Source organism: Poecilia mexicana, unplaced genomic scaffold, assembly GCF_051168715.1.
Source record: "Poecilia mexicana isolate PSO_F unplaced genomic scaffold, ASM5116871v1 scaffold_6, whole genome shotgun sequence".
NCBI lineage: Eukaryota > Metazoa > Chordata > Actinopteri > Cyprinodontiformes > Poeciliidae > Poecilia > Poecilia mexicana.
In genome coordinates this window covers 9,679,960-9,699,153 of record NW_028263375.1, presented here as the reverse complement: position 1 = coordinate 9,699,153, position 19,194 = coordinate 9,679,960, and the positions used below count along the sequence as shown (strand labels likewise).

At 37.7% G+C, this 19,194-nt stretch overlaps 1 protein-coding gene across 8 annotated transcripts in view; it reads left to right on the top strand.

The window, feature by feature from the left end:
* Positions 1-218: 218 nt before the first annotated feature.
* Positions 219-19,194, top strand: part of tjp1b (tight junction protein 1b) — a 47,015-nt gene continuing 28,039 nt past the window's right edge. For 6 of the 8 annotated variants that reach the window (XM_088006207.1, XM_088006203.1, XM_088006206.1 and 3 more), the window contains exons 1-4: positions 219-360; positions 18,117-18,173; positions 18,745-18,869; positions 19,010-19,112. In XM_088006207.1, the coding sequence (XP_087862333.1) occupies positions 18,126-18,173; positions 18,745-18,869; positions 19,010-19,112 (276 nt within the window). In that variant the 5' untranslated portion in view covers positions 219-360; positions 18,117-18,125. Of the gene's footprint in view, positions 361-18,116; positions 18,174-18,744; positions 18,870-19,009; positions 19,113-19,194 lie in introns of those variants that run through there. The other 2 variants (XM_014989640.2, XM_088006208.1) reach the window with 1 other exon arrangement.

The window sequence follows — 19,194 nt, the reverse complement described above, 5'->3', positions numbered from 1 at the left end:
CTTCCACATTGGGAGCGGAGATCATCCATAGATCATTTTTCCTCCATTGTTTTTGCTCTCTCGGTGGAATGGCGCTCCATGCCGCTGCTTCTGCTGCTGTGGCGATCCTACAATCTGCATCCCTTCCCTGCTCTCTCCCCCGCGAACAAACGGGAATGGTTTCTTCCGAGCCAGCCCGTCACTGTCACCGCGGCGGAGAAGGCAGCCGAAACGCGAGCGCGGAGCGGGGGGTGGAGTGGAGAAGGAAGGCTTCATCCACTGCCTGCCATTGCAGTGCGGCGGCTGCTGCTGCTCTGGAGACCCTTTCCTCCTCTGTGAGACCTCCACAAGCACGCCGCGGACACCATTGCAGTTCCGAAGGTGAATGTTTTTGTTTGTTTTTATGGGTTTCACGGTACCTTTCGGGGCGAACTGGAGCTATTCCCCTTCCTCCCACCTTCCTTCCCTCCGGGTACAACAAGCGGGCGATAACGGTCCATAGCAAGCCGAGGTAACTTAGCCACCTCGCGGCTAACTAACTGCATCCGCGCGCTAGCGACCGTTATCCCTCAGTGAAATCACCAGCAGCAGCAGCAACAACAACAACAACCCTCCCTCGGCTGTTTTTAGCTTCGAGCTTCCACGAGGGGGTCATGTTAAGACATAACCTCCCCTCATCCCTGCTGTCATCGCCCTGACTGGCTGTTAAAATAAAAGCGCGTCCAGGTACCGTTAGCGACAGGGAGCTAGCCTAGCCTTCTAGAACAAAATGTCGGCCAGTTAGGGGCTTGATTTATCCCAAGGAGGGTTGTATAAAAGAGGGGGCAAGAAAATTTATTGGGAGTCGGTGAGAGTGGGAACATGGAGTCAGTCAGCTGCTGGAAACGGGGCTTGTTTCGTGTTTCAGTGTTGAACGGAAGGTGATGCGGTTGCTCACCTTGTTCCGTTATTCAAAACCAATGTGGTTGTTTTGGTTAAGCTGACTATCTTTAATGTGGCATGACTTTCTGGGACATTTCATATCTAATGTCACGTCAGCTTCATGCGGGGTACTGTCACTGTTTGGCTTACCAAGGACAGCTCATTTCCTATATGATGGAAACATTAGCCAGCTGTTATCACCTGTGGAATGCTAACATTCCTAATCTTATTGATATGATATTTTGTCACTTTGTTACAGTTAGTCATAGTTATAATATATCATTAGTCATAACTGGTAATTGTGGCTAGAACTGCTGTCTGCAAACCCCTCAAATGAAAATATTATCATTTAAACATTTAATTTATTGTTTTGCCACACTTATTGTTATTTTATAGTTATCAAAGCTATTTAAATTATGTTAAAATTTATTGTGTGCACACTAACATTTAGTCTAATAGTTCTAGCAGATAATTTATAATGGTACAGGAGGACAAGTGTATAGCTGAGCCATAAATTATCCATGTGCCTGCTATATTTAGATGGAAAATATTTTTTATTCAACCAAGAATTTTGGTTTGTGAAATCAGGCCAGGATGTCTCAGAAGATAATGAAACCAAGTAAAAGGACTATCATTTTTGAGGAAAATTAGTTTTTATTTAGAAAGTCAAGTTGAAATGTATACATACTCCACTCAGTAATCAGCAGAATAAGAAGGATGTGATTTTGATTCACACTTCCTCTCTTCCGACTATTTTGGTGTCCTTGGTCAAGACTTCATTTGGATTTAAAATTATTTCCATTCAACCAGAAGTTTGACGGGAAATGAGACAAGCAGCTCTCAAGAGATGAAACCATTTTAAGACTGCATCAGTTTTGATCAGTTTTTGATTTAGGTTTTAATAAAGAATGGCACAAATGAAACCATATATGCACTTCCAAATGAACATCTTTACTGGCATTGGAGAAACCAAACTTTTTTTGTATTTGCTGACCAACTTTCTGAATGTTTGTACTCTTATTTTCAGGATTTATTTATGGTAATAAACTCCAGGCCTTTGAAGTTTGAAGGCCTCTTCACCATCACCTTACTCTTTAGCTCCCTTCACAGTTTAAAGCCAGAGCTCTGTCTGGGCCATCCAAATAATTATTGCCTCCTGTTTAAAGAAATATTGTTGAAGTTCATGCAACATTTTAAATTTAAAACTGCCAGGAGGTTTGAACAACTTTGAGCTCAACTGTAGCTTGATTTAGAAATTCTCCTATTTAGCTGTATATAGAAAGAGAAATTATAGATATTATAACTTTAGACTTAACAACAAAGTGAATTGGTGCACAACCAATAAATAGCAACAGTTTAGATGGTTTCTTAAATTATAGCTCCAATGCCATTGGAATTTTAATTTGTGCATTATTGCAATGCCAAAGAGCTGTTTGCATGCAGAATTTGGTTAAATAATATATTTTTAGTCTTGTATATTACCTGACTGCATGCCTGTAATTAATTTGACCAATTGAAATGTCAACTTAATGTCAACAACTGATGGAAATTTTACAGAGACTGTAGAAATTTTGGATAATCAAAGGGACAGTTTGATGAAACGGCACAAAATCCAATAAAGAAGACATGAGCACAACTTTCTTCTTCACATAATATAAACAAAAGTGGAGTAGTGTCAGATTTTTGCGGTGGTAGAATGGATGATTTCTCTTTTGTCTTTGGTAAAAGCCATTTTTCCTGCTAACTCTAGTTTGTTTTGGTTCTATCCACCCAGAATTCCCAGTGCTATAGTCCGCTTCCTGCTTTTGAAGCAAGAATAAGCCTAGTTTGTTCATTTCAGCTTTATTCCCCCCTTTGACGATACATATTTTAAATAAAATAAATGTTATTTTTTAGTATGACCGATAAAATATAGTTTTACGGTTGGATTTTAGAGCATGTTCATTTTACCACAGGGGTTCATCTGTGTCCACTTGTCCTATCATTACTTTTGCCCTTCAATGCTAATTATGAAGGCTCTCTCATGCCAACCAATATTCCAGCTACTCTTCTGTGTTGTGGTTGTTCAAATGGCTTCTGGATGCTTTACAGACATCACTGCAAAAACACAAAATTTTACCAAGTAATTTTGGTCTAGTTTCTAGACCAGGGGTGCCCAAAGTTGATCCTCGAGGGCTGGCATCTTGCATGTTTTAGTTTTCTCCCTGGTGGTAGTAACAACCTTTTCAGCATGTCGATGTTCTGTTTTGGATCCAGGTTCGTTAAACCAGAGCAAATATCTCAGTACCCTTGAAATAAGACAACTTAAAAGTAACTTCTGCAAGATATACAAGCTTGTTTTAAGTCAATGTCTTTATTTGGTTGAAAACATTCTATTTCCACTGGCAGATTATTTACAAGACCATTTTCCCATGTTATAGGTGAAATAATCTACCAATGAAACCAGCACTTTTTCATCAATATTAGGGAATTTATTTAAACAAGTTCCAATATCTTGCTAAAAAGTTACTTATGAGTTAGTTTTGTCTTATTTCAAATGTACTAAGATATTTACAGTAGAAACACAAAAAGTACTTGGTAAGATTTAGTATTTTTACAGTGGTTCTAATGGTTTACAGCAGTCCTCTGTTAGATTTGATACACAAAAAGTCAGTATATTGCACTGAATCTTGCAGGCAGTGTGATTGGTTGAAGTTTGATGATTCACCATTATCTCCTTCTCAGCATTAGCCCCCCTTCAGGGCCATGACTAAAATGTGTCATCACTAGCATCATGTTTGTAATGCTGCATGAAGCAGCAGCTGGGGATGGTTAATAGATGTGTCAAATGAAGTGAGTGGGGCACACTGCAGATGATATTTGTGGCTGTAATTAGATGTTCTAATTTCTGATTAAGATCCCTCCACCCTCAGCGCTTCAGAAATCATTCTGCTCGCAACGCTGGTTTAGGGATTAATTCAGGTAAACGTGTCACCTGAGAGGAAGAAAATGTATGGCTGCTGAAGGGCACTCAGACATGTTGGCCTGTAAATCATGTTGCCCCAAGCAGCCGTCATCCGAGTCATCGTGGTTTTTGAAGGGCAAAAGGATCTGATATTTTGCCTAGTTCAGATAAATTTGACTGACTGTAGCTTTGGAGTTGTGTGTATTTATAGAAGCTGTCTTGAATGAGTGGCTTATCCATTTGCTTGTGACAGCAGATGTCCTAATGAGATGGAAACACTGCGTTAGTGGAGTGTTGATGCATGGGGTCTAAACTTTGCTCTTTTTGTTACTTGTTTATGACGCTTGCAGCACAGCTCAACATCATAAGAATCTGTTAAGTAATAATACACGACTGATGTGCTTTTCACTTGTTGCTTGTGAACAGATTGAGTTTAGTTTTGTGAAGATCTACAAAGCTGCATTGTGTCATCATTGTCTTAGAGCAGGGGTGTCCAAAGTCGGTCCTCGAGGGCCGGCATCCTGCACGTTTTCATTCTCTCCCTGGTGGTAGTAACAATCTTTTCAGCTTGACAGTGTCCCTCTTAGGCCTTCTAACGAGCCGTCATTTGATCCAGGTGTGTTAAACCAGGGAGAGAACTAAAACATGCAGGATGCCGGCCCTCCAGGACCGACTTTGGGCACCCCTGTCTTAGAGAGAGTAGATGTAATGAATAAATTTAACATTAAACATAATGCAAGTTGAATAAACATTTTCAGCCTCCTTTTTAGCATTTGCATTTGGTAGCAGGGTAAACTGACAAAGATAATGCAGTATTTTAATTCCAGAGAGAAAGCCATATAGTTTAAATTAGTAGGTATGGGAAACAATTGTTGGTATTGATATTGGTTATCGAGTTTTAGTGTATCTTAAATTTTGTGGCGGCAGACTGTTTTATGTTGTGTATTCTATGTAGTTTATATTTCTAATTGGATACTGCTAACTAGCTGCTAAATACCTTTAGCTTTTTGCATCTATTCTGGGTTAGTGAAAATTTGCCAGTTTGTCTCCCGTATGATGCTACATTCATTCTGTGCAAAAAATCTTGGCACTAACTTTTACAAAATATGCAGTCTCCTTTTGTACATTTTGATTGTTACACAGGCCTTAAATCCAATTCATAATGGTTTTAAATTTCAGTTGGTGAAACCTGCAGAACCAATGCAAGATAAAGGCAAAAGTTTCTGTAATTAAAATGAGTAGAAAATTGTAAAAAGTGGAATAAATGGTTTGTGTGAATGGTTTGGATTTATGCCTTTTATGTGCAGAAAGTACTGGGAATCGTCCAGTAGTTGGCTAATACTACACATTTCAGTTTTCAGTGCTATTTATTGTGTGTACTTCTGTCATTAATAAATAAGTGTGCACAATTTTACTTCTGTTCATTTACTAAATTGATGCCTCATTGGCTCAATTGGGAAAACAAACCTCATATTGCAAGTAGTTTTGTCTGCTAAGCTTTTGTTGTTGTAGTTTTAAAATGGCTGCTCTCTGGGAGAAAATATTGTTAATATTTGCAATTGACAATGGTTTTGATGAAAATAAGGATTGGTATACTGTTTTTCTTTACCTTTTCTACATAATTTGCATTTTAGAAAAAGTGATTCATCTGTACTTTGGCTGCCTTTAAAGGATTACCAAGCGAAGACTTTCCCTCTATGTTTTCTGCACAGTAGATATGTGTGTGTACAAATTGCCATTCTGGCTACGGCTCCTGCAAATACAGAGGATTTGCATTTATAAATCAAGTCCATCATAAATCTTTGTGTGCATGGGGTGTGAAATTATCGGGGTTCGGGCTTTCATCAGTCACATTTCAACATGAACCACCTTTTTATAATGGAACAGAAACATCCTTTATCATTTCTGTTGTTCTTTGGCTCAGTTGTCCTCATTTCCATCACTGTGATGAAGAGGAGGAGGCGGGAAGCAGGTCGGTGCCTCAGCTTATCTCCACATTCCTGCTCTCTTGTGTGGGGCACTGATAACTTCCTCTGCGCTGCTGATTGAGTTCAGGAGCTGATTTCCTGCTTCATGCGCTCAGTTCTCACCGAGGCTCTGCTGCTCAGGATCCCCGACTCCAGAGTCTGGAAATAGACATTGGTCACTCTGAGCGCTGAAGATTAGACCTGGAATTTAATTTCTGAAAAACACAACTTGCACAGAGTTTTGTGGGCTTTATTTGCCATAGTTTGCAGTAAAATGCACTTTGGGTTTGGCTCCAAATAGCTGACAGACTGAGTAAGCAGTCGTATAATGGATATAAACCAGGGAGCTGCAGCCTCTTTAGAAGTTCGAGAGCTGAATATAAACTCCAGCGTTTAGGAACACCTGCTCTTTGTAGCTGCTCCAGGAATACTTCATCCAAAAGTTGTCTTTAAACGAAATCACAGATTCATTTCACAAAAGATAACTAGTTTTATGTGGTATGTTATGAAATTTGAAATAGTCAGTTATTTCTGTGAGCTTCCAAGTTGGACTTTGCCAAATATTATTATTTATTTATTTATTTATTTATTTATTTTTTGTAATAATTTGTAGTCGGTGTAAAAATATTCCAACTGTATATGATTGTTTTTTAATTCCTGTGCAATGGATCCCAATGTTTAACACACAGTAAATACAAGATGTTGTGTTTTCATTAATAGAATAAATGTTTATGTTTTAAAGAGCCTGTTTAGCAATTAATAATCCAGCTCAGATTTCAAACTTTCTGATTCTTTTGGATCTTTGAAATAGAGATTTGGATTGTTGAAATAATCATCAACTAATTTAGTATTAGATTAAGTATTGAGACATTAAAAAAGACAATTTGCTAAAAGTACAACAAAGTCAGAGCAGAAATTAAGCCAAAACTGTAAAAAATATCTAAACATTTTGCATTTAATATATATGCAAAAGGTTTATATATATATATATATATATATATATATATATATATATATATATATATAAACCCTATTTTTCTGTACATTTGTTCTACCCAGAACTCTTCTAGTGGCACAGTTTTAGCTTCACCTGGTTCAAACTCTTAAAAAGTGTTATAAAAATAACCTTTTGCAGTGTGATTGCTAATTGGTTAATTGAAAAAATAGTCAATAAATCAGACTTTCACTGCATTGATGTAAAGTCAAACAGAAAGGACTGAGTTTTTCACATGTTAAAACATGCAGATGTTTCCTTTGCTACAAAAGATCAAGCTATGTTGCTGCATCTTAGGCAATAAAATGTTTATTTTCTTACTTAGAGGTGAATTATTTGCATATTTCAATGCATTTCTAATAATTTATATAAAAAACTTAGGTGGTTAAATGAAATATTTACAGAATGTGCCAATTTTTTTAAACAAAAATAATCGATTAGTAAAATAACACTTAGTTGCAGCCCTGCATGCTTGCCCTCTCTCTCACTCAGAAACCATTTCATAACTACACAGTAACCCAGCTCTCTTCCTTGGTAGTATGGCTGTGGGGTATGCAAATGATGCCGTTTCAGCAGTCTTTAGGAAGAGTCTCATAAATGTCAGTATTTTATAAGGAGCGATCCGTCAATGACGGGCAGCACTTGAGGTTTAAGTGCACGAGGTTTAGCCGAGTGTGTTTCAGAATAAGCCACCCTGAGTTTTATGTGACTAACCTTCAGTTCATGTCACCCACTGCGATAAAGTGCACAATAACTGTTGCCTGTTTGAACTCTATACCATAATACCAGTATGGTGAAATCGCTCTAGATTCATCTACTTTTTCAGCAATGCCTCTGCACTGCTGAACTCTTTTATTATAACGCTCTTATCTCCTGTTTTTCAAAAGAAGCACTAGAGTTCAAGAATGATTGCATGTGAATTCTTCTGTCTGTTCAATCATGCAGGATGCTCTTACAAAGAAAACATGCAAGCATTAGTATTGTAAACCAACTCCTGTTTAAATGCAAAGGAAAACAGATAATCCAGAAGTGTTGTGCCACAACGCCCTCTAAACGCCGAATGTAAGTAAATGTCAAACGGCTGAAGCCTTGTAAGTTGTCCTTGTGACGCCAAATCCTGCTGAGCCGGACCGTAAAGAAGCTCCATCTTTCTGCGCTGCAGCTTTCTGGTGGACAAATTCAAAATGCTTTGTGCAATCCTGAAAGTCTTCTCTTACCGCTGCAACGTTGAGTGACATGTTTATAAAAATCAGCTGATGAAAAAACAGATTTTTAAAAACTCAGCCAGTGTCAGAGGTCATGCACACCAGAGCAACAAGGTTGGGCAAAGACCTGTATCGTGTGCACTGCATGTTAGTGTAACTTTTAAACAAGATCCGTTATATTTGACTTGATTTAGATCTTTGGTTACACTTTACAATAAGATGGCTCCTTAGTCTGTAGATATGTTATGAAATCAACCAAACACCTTTATATGTGGGCCTGTCGCAATAAGAAATAAATCAGTTAATTAGATGATAAATTAAAACAGGCTCATTAATTTCTATTTGCATGATTTATTGTTTTTCTCTTTCTGCCTAAAACCTGAAGACACCAAACTCAACTAGCCCTTTTTTGAAGTACAGTTTTGTGTACAGAGACTTTATAATTCATTTTATTTGTTATTTCTGTTGTTTTGTTTATTTATTTTGGACATTTAAAATGTCTTCCAGTTCCGGTGTTAAAAATGTCATTTGAGGAGTTTTGGTGTGTTTTTTTTATATATCTTAAATGGATATATTTTGTACAGTTTTATCTTAATTATTGCTCCAAATATGTTCTTTACTTTAGAAAATGGCCATTTTGAGTTTACATACTCCAGTTAGTAATTAATAAATTAGTTGGCGATTACTTCAATATTTTCAACATTCAATAAATCACGATTAGCCCCATTAATTGTTTCAGTCCAACAAAATAAACGAAGTAAATGAACATTAGGTGTAAAAATGCCCTTAGGGAACATTAAGAACAAACGGCATCAAAACAGCATTAGGTTATAAAACAAAACCTTAAATGCCTCACAGCGTTCTGCTCAATCCATCATCATCAGCAGGAACAAGGAAGCCTGTCAGAGTAATGGAAAGATGGATGGAGCTAAACCTAAGGATGAAACTGGAAGAAAACTTGCTGCAAAAGCCTTGAGACTGGTTTGATACCAGCAGGACAAAATAACGTAAATACAGCCAGAGCTACAAGAAAAGCTTCACATGAACGCTTTCGTGTTGAAAGGATTCAGCCACAGTTCAGAGTCTGGTAAGATGTTGAAGCTCTCCATCCCAAATATCTGACTAAACTATTAGTCATTCGACAAAAATTTTAATCAGCGGCCATAGAAAGTCCAGAAACGTTTAAATGATTTTTGTTTTTCCAGATGGAAATTTTTTTATGTTCAGCACAAAGTATAATTTTTTTAATGTTCAACAAGTTTTACTGAAAATCAGACCTGGATTCATCCAAATCTGCATTTCATTAATTTTATAAAACTAATAAAACCTCAATACAGCAAAAGTTGACAAATAAATAGTGAACCAAATCCTGTTCTTGTTTCTAAGAATAGACAAGAACAATTTTATTTTAAAAAAATTATTTTGTGGCCATAGTGCACTTCACACATGACCGTTTGGGCCCAGGAGACAAAAAGTTGCCAATCGCACTTTTTAGATTTCTACTTCTATAAAAACATATTTTCCTTCCTATGAGTTTATCACACAAGATCCCAACTAAATGTGTTGAAGTTTAGTGTTTAGGTGACAAACTGTGAAAGCTTTGAAAGAAAGTATAATTAACTTTTCTCACTTTGACTTTCCACATTGCTCTACAGTTTAATTGTGCTTTCCTTTTGCAAACTAAATCAGTTTTTTTTATATAACTTTAGTTGTACATCACAGATTAATGTTATGTTTCTCTTTTAACTCATTAAAACTGTTGTCTTCATCAATAACTCTGACATATCTGTCAGATTTAGCTCCAGTTTCATCCATCCAACTAGTTGATTTGTCATCTGAATCAGTTGCTGCAGTACTTTTTCAAGAGGTTGCTCTTTCTAACTAAATCTTGATGACTTGCAGTATTTTATTTTTTGTACCAACTTTTATTTCTTTTGAAAGTAAAATGACCTGTGGTAAAACACAATCTGCCAGTGATGCTAAAATAAGTTTAAAAACGTTTGACGACTCCTCCTTAGCGTTGTTCTGGTCCGTTTGCTGTGTTGTGGGGAGGGTTTCTTTATAGAACCATTTGTCCACCTTATTTACAATGAGTCAGGCATTTAAGGTCAGATTAAGTGATGGTTTCACTTTTATTTTGCTTCAGTCGGAAAGTGATTTATTTATGAATAGGGTCTGATTACTGACCATAAAGCTGTGCATTTTTTGCAAAGTGTCCTTTACAATATTTCCTTAATTCATGCATGTGTTGCAGCACAAATGAGGAAGAGGAGGAGGAGGAGGATAGTGATAACTACACATTTTGAGCCACATGGTGGATCGGTTCGGCCCGGCAGCGTGAGGGTTAAGTCCGATACAGCAGTTTACACTGCGGATGGATTTTCGCTAGTACAGAGGAGTCCCAGGCTGTAGCGGAACTGCAGATCCCTCACAGATTGTTGCCAAGCTGGAGGGGATTTTTGATCCCTTGAGCGTGGAAGAGCAGAGTTTGAGGGAGCAAAGCGTTTGCGGGAGAGATGCTGGGTAAGAACGCAGACCCGTGCGGGACGCAGGAACTGCCAGGGAGTCGCTGTTGGGCGTGTTTCATAACCTCTCACCTGTGCTCGTAAATCCATCCAGTGGCTTTTTTTTTATTTTTGTTTTTGAGCTAAGGAAAGGGAGAAGGAAGGTGGGGGTCAGTCCCTCCCAGCACTGATTGGTGCGGTCATGCGCTGATGTGCGTCTGCTGGAATCTCCTGCTGGATTTACAAAAGGAGTAGCTAGATGCTGAGGACACTTTTGTCTGTTGTTTGTAATGACCCGAACGTAAGTACCCCCTCGCCTTCCGCATGCAACGCCTTAGTATGAAGTCGAAGATGACGACTCGCCTACGTCATTGTAGCTTCCACTGTTTTTAGTGATTCACAGTGTACTTTCACGTCAGCCTGATTTCCTTGTCTTGACCTTGGTACAGACATTGCTGCGTCCTCGTGTAGAACCGCAGTACAGTGTCTTTCCATGATGTTGCATGTGCAGATTGTCACTTTTCTCTCAGGGGACCCCCCCACCGCCCCACTGTGACTAGAGGGAAGGTATGAGCCCTCATTAGCATTTGGCTACGTTCTCAGACAGAACCAGCAGAGTTTCAGCAGTTGTCAGCACTTTGCAGCACATCGATTTCACTTTCTGAAGTGATCAATCATCTTATTTTCTTTTATTGCCTCACTGCCAGCAGCCGTGCTGGAACGTAGTCCTGTTGTCATCCGTCTCTGGTCGCAGTGGAAGTTGAACAGGGTTGAGGGGAAAAGTTGTTTTGACTGAGCAATTTGTTTATTACCTCTGTAGCCATTTGCATCATGCCCGTTGCTGGTTTGCTGGTTAGCACATACATCTTGATCGTCATATGAATATTTTTCTGTAATATTAACCATGTTTTAGTATGAACATCATCTGCACTGGGACTCTAGATATTTTCTGAGCAGCTCTTGCCTCCGTTTGTCTCGTCAGAGAAATTCAACAAATGGGGCCCAGCGATACAGTGAATGTTTTTTCCTTTGCCATATTGCATCATTTGTTTCAGTCAGGCCGTTGCTATTCCATACAACGAGATCTTATTAAATGTTCTGCAGTGTTCATGCTGCAAGTTTGCCTTAAATCACTCTGTTGCTGCATCACAATGGCAGAATTAATGAGAGCTATTTTTAGCCGGTCCGTTCCCAGAGCGCTGTGAATTGAATAAGACTCAGCCGTACCTCTAAACCATACTACAGCAAAAAAGAAAAAGAATGTAATCTTTGTCAGAGCATTCAGCAGCCCACCAAATTGCCTCCCACCCCTCGGTAGATGAAATGTTATTTAGTTTTTTCCCTAAGTGAGTTGAGGGAGACTGCGCTCTGTAATTTTAATGAGACTTTTAACCGAATGCAGGATTAAAAAGCATCTTTTTTATCTGCTGTGCTGGACTGGTGCTGTGATGACAAAGCAGGGATCTTCGTGGTTGTGTGCATTAACATTCACCTGTATCAGACAAAGTCTTACAGTTGATTTGACAGTGTGAGAAGTTATGCTTTTCAGGAGAATATAATTAACCATCGTCTTGGTTTTGAGGTGCTCTTAAAGTTTCTGTCATCATAGCAGCTCCAGTAATTGGAGGGATTTTCTTATGTCTGCACTTTAACAGAGTTTATACGCTGTAAACAGACACAGGTTCAAGCCAATGTTGATTTCTCTTGAAGAAATGTAATTAGCATTCAGGATGCATGTTTATTGCTTTCCTCCCATGAGAGGTCATTAAATATGCATTTGTCTATGCATATTTATGCTAAGGACATGCTGCTGTGTGAAAACAGTTGTTTTAAAGTTTCATTATCATTTAAAGAGACACAAATATAACATTTAAGCCAGTTTTAACACATTATTCTGGTGATTAGCCCAACTAGAGTGGCTAGATTGGTTAAATCAAAGCTTTGAGCTGCTTTTGTTTATGTTTGACCTTCTTATCTCCTCACAGTGTGTCTCTATGCAGCCTGAACGTTATGCAGATCTGTGTTTCCTTTAATTTATGCACCTCTCTGATTCTGGAAGTGACTAACTTTGACTCAGTAACCCTCACTACTTCTACACCAAACAGTGTCTAAAATCAAGCCCTTAAAAATAAATCCATAATGTCAGGTTTTAAATTTTTTTTGTCAGGACTGTTTTATCTCATATTCTATGTAGTTTAGTTTTTTTTATATATAATATACCCTTCCTAGGCATCTAGCTTTTTTATATCATTGGTATGAGTAAATCTACGGCCAATTGGCAGTATGACCTTCGTTTTTGCCACTGGATGCTACGGTCATTCTGTTTGAAAAAGATGATCTATAGAAGGAGAATTAATTTTTTTTATATATTTCTTGAATTAGATTCATAATGGTCTTAAAAAGTCTTAAATTTGAGTTGGTGAAGCATGCAGAAACCATGCATGGGGTTCACTGTACTTTGGTAGAGGTGCAAAATAAATTTCTCTTGCACTACCTTTGACATAAATGCATATTGGGTAGCTGTTTTCAACTACCTGATGTATGTCAGTAATACATTTGCCAATGCTGTTGGTAAGAGCACAAGAGACACTAATTCATATGTTTGCAGCTGCTTCTCTTGCTCCAGCAAAACCGAGTTTATTCTTGGCTGCGTACAACATGACGAAGAGTTGTTTTTTTTCTTCTGGTTTTTGATGGTTTGTTTTGTCAGACGGTTCTTGGAAGATTTGAAGCCAACATCCTTTCATGTAGACAACAAAGTGTCTGCTACAAGATATGCTGATGCTGTTTGGTATGTTTGATTTATAACCCAATAAAATGGCAATGAAAGTAGGGGGAACTACCATCATGCATTGTTCAGGGCAACAGTTGGTTGCCATGGAGATTAAAATGGTAGACCAGGGATGCCCAAAGTCGGTCCTGGAGGGCCGGCATCCTGCATGTTTTAGTTCTCTCCCTCAACGTTTTCAGCTTGCCAATGTTCTTTTTAGACCTTCTAACAAGCCATCATTGGAACCAGGTGCGTTAAACCAGGGAGAGAACTAAAACATGCAGGATGCCGGCTCTCCAGGACCGACTTTGGGTTCCACTGTGGTAGACAGACATTATCTATGATGTTTTAGAAAACACTTTGTTTCCTAAGACATCTAAAAGACCGGAACCACTGTGGTAGCAGACATTATCTGTGATGTTTTAGAAAACTCCCAGCTTGTGGGTCAAGACATGTGATTCTGCTTCCCTCCCAAATGTTCTTTGGTTTCCTGCATAGAAAAGGAAGGAGTTACTTTATCAAAAAAATCCCAGATGTAATAAAATACAATTTAATGTCACTGTATGCTTATGTAATTACAATAAATTACATGTTGGTTTAATGTTTTTCTTGACTTCAATAAGTATGTAAACAAAACCATGTTATTGCATGTTGCTTGTTTTCTTTGTATCTATTCTGTTATTTTATTAAGCATCTATGCTAATTGTTTTGCCATAGGAAAAGGCTTTTTCAGCCATGATCACTATCACAATTTACTTTTTAAATTTTTGGTTTTTGTCATTTGACCCAACACAGTCCCTCTTGACCAGTTCGTTCCTCCATCCTGGAGCATGTTGTCCATCTGTGTTGTAATGCTGGCAGCTGAGAGTTCGGTGGTTGTAATCCCCCGAAGCATGACCCAACCAACATGGTGGCTGCCAGTTCTGGCTCTGGCATGTGGCATGAAGCATTTTCTTGGCTCGGGTTGTTTGTATCTAAAGGGTGCACACTGCCATTTTCACCAAAATTCACTTGCGATAGTGGACAATCTCTTCCTGATAGTTACTTGGATGGGAATCCAAGCAATGCTGCTTAAATGTTAGGTATAAAATAAAAGTGAAAAGTATTGTTTTGTCTGTATATGTGGCTGGGTTGTTTCAAGACCTCCCACGTTTGAAAGGAGCCTTCAGACATGTCCTGAAAATGTCAAGCTACTCGAGCAATGCCACATTGGTCCCCTGTGTTACCAGAGCAACAAGCTGAGCAATTACATCCCTGAACTGAAAGATGTGTGCAGGAGAAAGGTAAACACAACACAAGGGAATCTGCACAGCAGGAACAAATATGTTGCTTTTTATTATTCTTTACCTCTTGATTCGAATATAATTGGTCAGACATGGTTCACATTCTATTATAAAGTAAATAAATCACTGCATGGAGTTAAAAAAATTTTTTTGCTTTTGTTGAGTTCAGTAACAGTAAACATGAGTCAGCTTTAGATTGATTCCGCTCTAAATACAGGGTTTCCTCTGCATGTAATTGTGTCGCATGGCAAAATAAAAGCTGTCATTTTTTTAAAATTGTTTTTTAATATATGTTCTACGTTCCCCCAGAAAACTTGCTAAGCCCAGTGGTTGGGTGCTAATGCGGTGATTCATCCAGCGGCCCGCCGTGTTTTTGAGTTAAAAACTGTTTAAAGTTGACAGGAAACTTGAAAATATCACTTGATAATTATGTGTTATTGGAAGATTAATACCTGAACACCAACTTTAAAGTCTTAAAAATGCAAACATTAAAAAAAAATGTAAATAAGCGATGCTTAGCCTGGTGGGGGCACAAGTAAAGCCTGGTGGCCCGCCAGGCTTATAGTACACTGGGGGAAATCCTGATGTTAAAAATATGTAAATAGACACATTGCAATTATTAAAGCAGTTAAAAAGTTAAACAAACTCAATAATTTCCATTTACGTGATTTATCGTTTTTCTATTAGAAAAATTGGATGTTAAAAATCTTCAGTGTGTTGTTTTTGTCTCAACTATCCTTTTTTTAGGATAGTTTTGTTTAGAAAAACTTCATAATTCATTTTATTTGTTTTTTTAATGTATTTTGGATATTTAAAATGTCTTCCAGTTCCCGTGTTAAATGTTCATTAGGATTTAAAGTTTACTGACCTTTGAGAATGTGTTCTTACATTATTATGTCATTACCTTTATACTACTTGAAAATGGTCTCAAAATGGGAATATTACCATTTATTGCAACATCAATTTATCATCCAGTAAAACTGACTGAAATTGGCTTAAATGTAAAGCATATACATATATGTGTGCAAACATATACTAATCAAAATCAGAGTTTGAAATTAATTTAAATATCATAAAATGTTAACATTTACTTTATTTTTATAAACCAACGCCACCAGCTCCTGCCTGTCTGGCTACTGTGTGCTGCGCTGCTTTCAGGAGTGAAGTAAGACTTGTCCGAAGTAGAGGGAGGGAAAAAGCTGAAGAAATGGTACCTAGAGAAGTTTAGGTTAAAAGCATTTTAAGTTCAAGTCTGTGAAAGTGAATGTTGTAAAAGAATGTTGCATTTGAACACTAATGTAGTTAATAAATATAGTTTCACCTTTATGTGTCTCCCCTGTCATGCCACCACCACGGTTTTAAAAGAAATCCTAGAGGAAACCCTGAAATATGATCAGTGCATGATCTCTTTAGCTTTTGCACAATGCCAAAAAGATCCAGGTGTAAATCCCAGTGGTTTAAACCTTCCCCAAAAATCCTTGTTGGTATTCAGGAATTGTTCTTCCATGTTTCCTATTTGCTCTCCATTCTGTTTAAAAGATCAAAAGGAGTCGTCTCGTTCAAACTTTTGTTCCTCCCTCTCCCTTCGCTTTGTGTTTGTAACACCATCAGCTGCTATCCGGGTTTGCGGTTGATGCTGCCAAGCTGGCAACGTCTGGGGCCACTTTTGGCAATTTACTAAGCTGCCTGTGTTCCCAGACGCCAGCTGATGTTTGGCATTTGGCCGACAGGTCGTAACAGACGCAGAGATGATGTGTTTGTTGGTCAAACAAAAAAAAACAGCTCAGAATCACAGACCTAAACTTTCCTATTCCTACATGCACACTGCAAAAACACAAAATCTTACCAAGTATTTTTGGACTAGTTTCTACTGTAAATGTCTTAGTTTTGCCTTATTTCAAATGTACCAACTTATAAATAACCTTTCACCAAGATATAGGAGCTTGTTTTAAGTCAATGATTCCTTAATATTGATGAAAAAGTACCAGAGATTTGCACCTTTCTAGAAAGTAAACCAGAAATAAGTCAGATTTTGTGTTTTTGCAGTGTAGTCATTTCTAATTACCCTTGTAGTTATCATAGGGTTTGTTTTTAAAACATGGATAGAAACATTAAATAGGTCATTTTTCTGGTTTTATCTCCTCTGACGGGTCGATCAGCAGGACAGATTCTGTTTGTGTTTCTCTGTATGAACTCAAAGAAAAGCATAGTGCATAAAAAGAATAATCTTTTAATTTCTTTTATTCTGGACTCAAAAAGAAGCTGCTCATTGTATTGAATTGCTGCTGTCAATGTGTGCTGCATCTCAATGCCGAAAGACTGCTTTAGATGCAAAATCTGGTGGGCTGTTATATTTCATGCACAAAGCATTCGCGTTACTTGCCAATAAAATATATTTTGGGCGTCTACTGACCTTTATGTGCTTCATAAATCCTCGCAAATTGATCCCTGTGCTTGAGCTTCCTCACATTTTGTTGCACAAAGTGAAATCTTGGGTTTTTCTGTGTGGAGAATTGTTCTAAAAGTCGTAATCTAACACATGAAACTTACAGGGTTTATCAGATTAGATGTAGTGGTGCGAGCAGAAATCTGCCTTAAAGGGATAGGCCTAATAATGTTTTATATGCAGCTGTTTAATGCTTCACAGAAATGCTGTGGATGTGAAATTACATCAAAGTGTCTTTTTAGTTTTTGTGGCTTTTATTTTCAAGGCTGCTTCAGTGAATCTATATTATCTGGAAGTTTCATTTTGGTTTTTATTATAAATATTTCTTGCTATTGTGATGCATTCTAAACGCTGTACGGAAGTGAACAGCAGTTTGTTTTTTTAATAAAAACCAAACTGAGTTGCTGTTTGTCAAATTTTACATTTTAAATTAATTGTCTGTTAGATGCCAAGAAAAAGGGGGAAGTGACTCCAGCTTTTACTTTATTAAGAGGAATGCTTTGTCTCTAAGGTTTTTGTTTTTCCCAGGTCCTAAAATTATGTTTCTGCACCCAGAATTTAATGTTAAAGTTTAAGAGTGCAGTTTTAAAAGAAGAAAATACAGCTTGTGTTTGAAACGTTGCATCTGAGCCTGAAGTAGAGATAAATGTGCATGTTTGGACATGTGCTTTAGTACTGAACCAGGATGTTATTATGGTTTAATTTCAATATTTGCATGAAGATATGTTTTTTTTATTTCTGGTTAAAAACAGTTTAGTGTTCAGACTTTTTAAAAGCAGTTTACATCGGGGGTTGACCTTTTTTGTGAGCTCCATGCTTTTTGAAATTCCTTTTTGTGTTTATTTCAGGTCAGCTCTGGCTTTAATGATTGGTCAAATAGTGTCTATTTGTTTTAAAAGCTCTTAAATGTATTTTTGATGTAAGGAAAGTATTGAATTCCTATATTTTTAATCCAAACCAAAGTGATAAAAGACGCTTTTTTCCCCCCCTTGCTTCTGTGATCATGTTGACAATTAGGCTAAAACCGTTTGGCAGCTTTTAGCTCGTTGGACGTGAACTGCATCTGAACCTTTGGAACTGAAAACTTTTCTTCTGTCTTTCAGAGTGCAGCGATGGAGGAGACAGTCATTTGGGAACAGCACACAGTTACACTACACAGGGTAAGGCATTCGCTCTTTTCTCCTTCTTCCTGTTTCCTGGGTCAGAATCAGTAAGGATATTTTACAGATACTATTTAAGTAAAATATGACGTTGTAGAAATGCAGATTTATTTCTGTAACTCAATTCTCTAAGCAAGAATTGAGTTTTCTGGGGTCCTATTTGCGAAATGCCAGAAAACTTATATTTTGTAGTTTTCTTTGTATATTTAAGCATTTAATTTTTATTTTTTATATTTCCCTCCAATTCATGTAAAGCACTTTGAACTGCTTTGGTGCTGAAAATGTGCCATGTAAATAACATTACCTTACCTTAAAACTTGCATTTTAAGTGCATTAAAAGTGTAATTATTTCCTGAATGACACTTCATAACATTTAGGAAAACTCCTTCAAATAAAGCGTTTTGTGTGATTTCATCAGCGGTTGCTAATGATTCTGACTCTAACTGGATCTCATTTACATTTTAAGTGATAGGTGACACATTTGATTCCATTAAAATCACAAAAACGTCACAGTAGTTAACTCTAAAATCTAAAAACCGTGTGCGTGTTTCTGTATATTTCTTCCTTGCAGGCACCAGGGTTTGGCTTTGGGATAGCCATATCAGGAGGTCGGGATAACCCTCATTTTCAGAGTGGCGAGACCTCCATCGTCATCTCAGATGTGCTGAAAGGCGGCCCGGCAGAAGGCCTGCTGCAGTAAGATTTTGTTCTTGGATGCTGGATCAAATCTCTAATTTTAGCTCTGAGTTACTCTCCATAAATAATTAGTACATTTGAAACGCTCCAGAAAGACTCCAGTGTGCCTGTTCCTTTTTTTCTCATTTTTTCGCCTGCAGGGAAAATGACAGAGTGGTTATGGTCAATGCCGTCTCCATGGACAATGTGGAGCATGCGTACGCTGTCCAGCAGCTTCGCAAAAGTGGGAAAATTGCCAAAATTGTGAGTGTTTGTTGGCAAGCGTTGTGTTTGATAGCTAACGAATATAAAAGCAAAACTTCAGGGGAATTAACGATTGATTTCA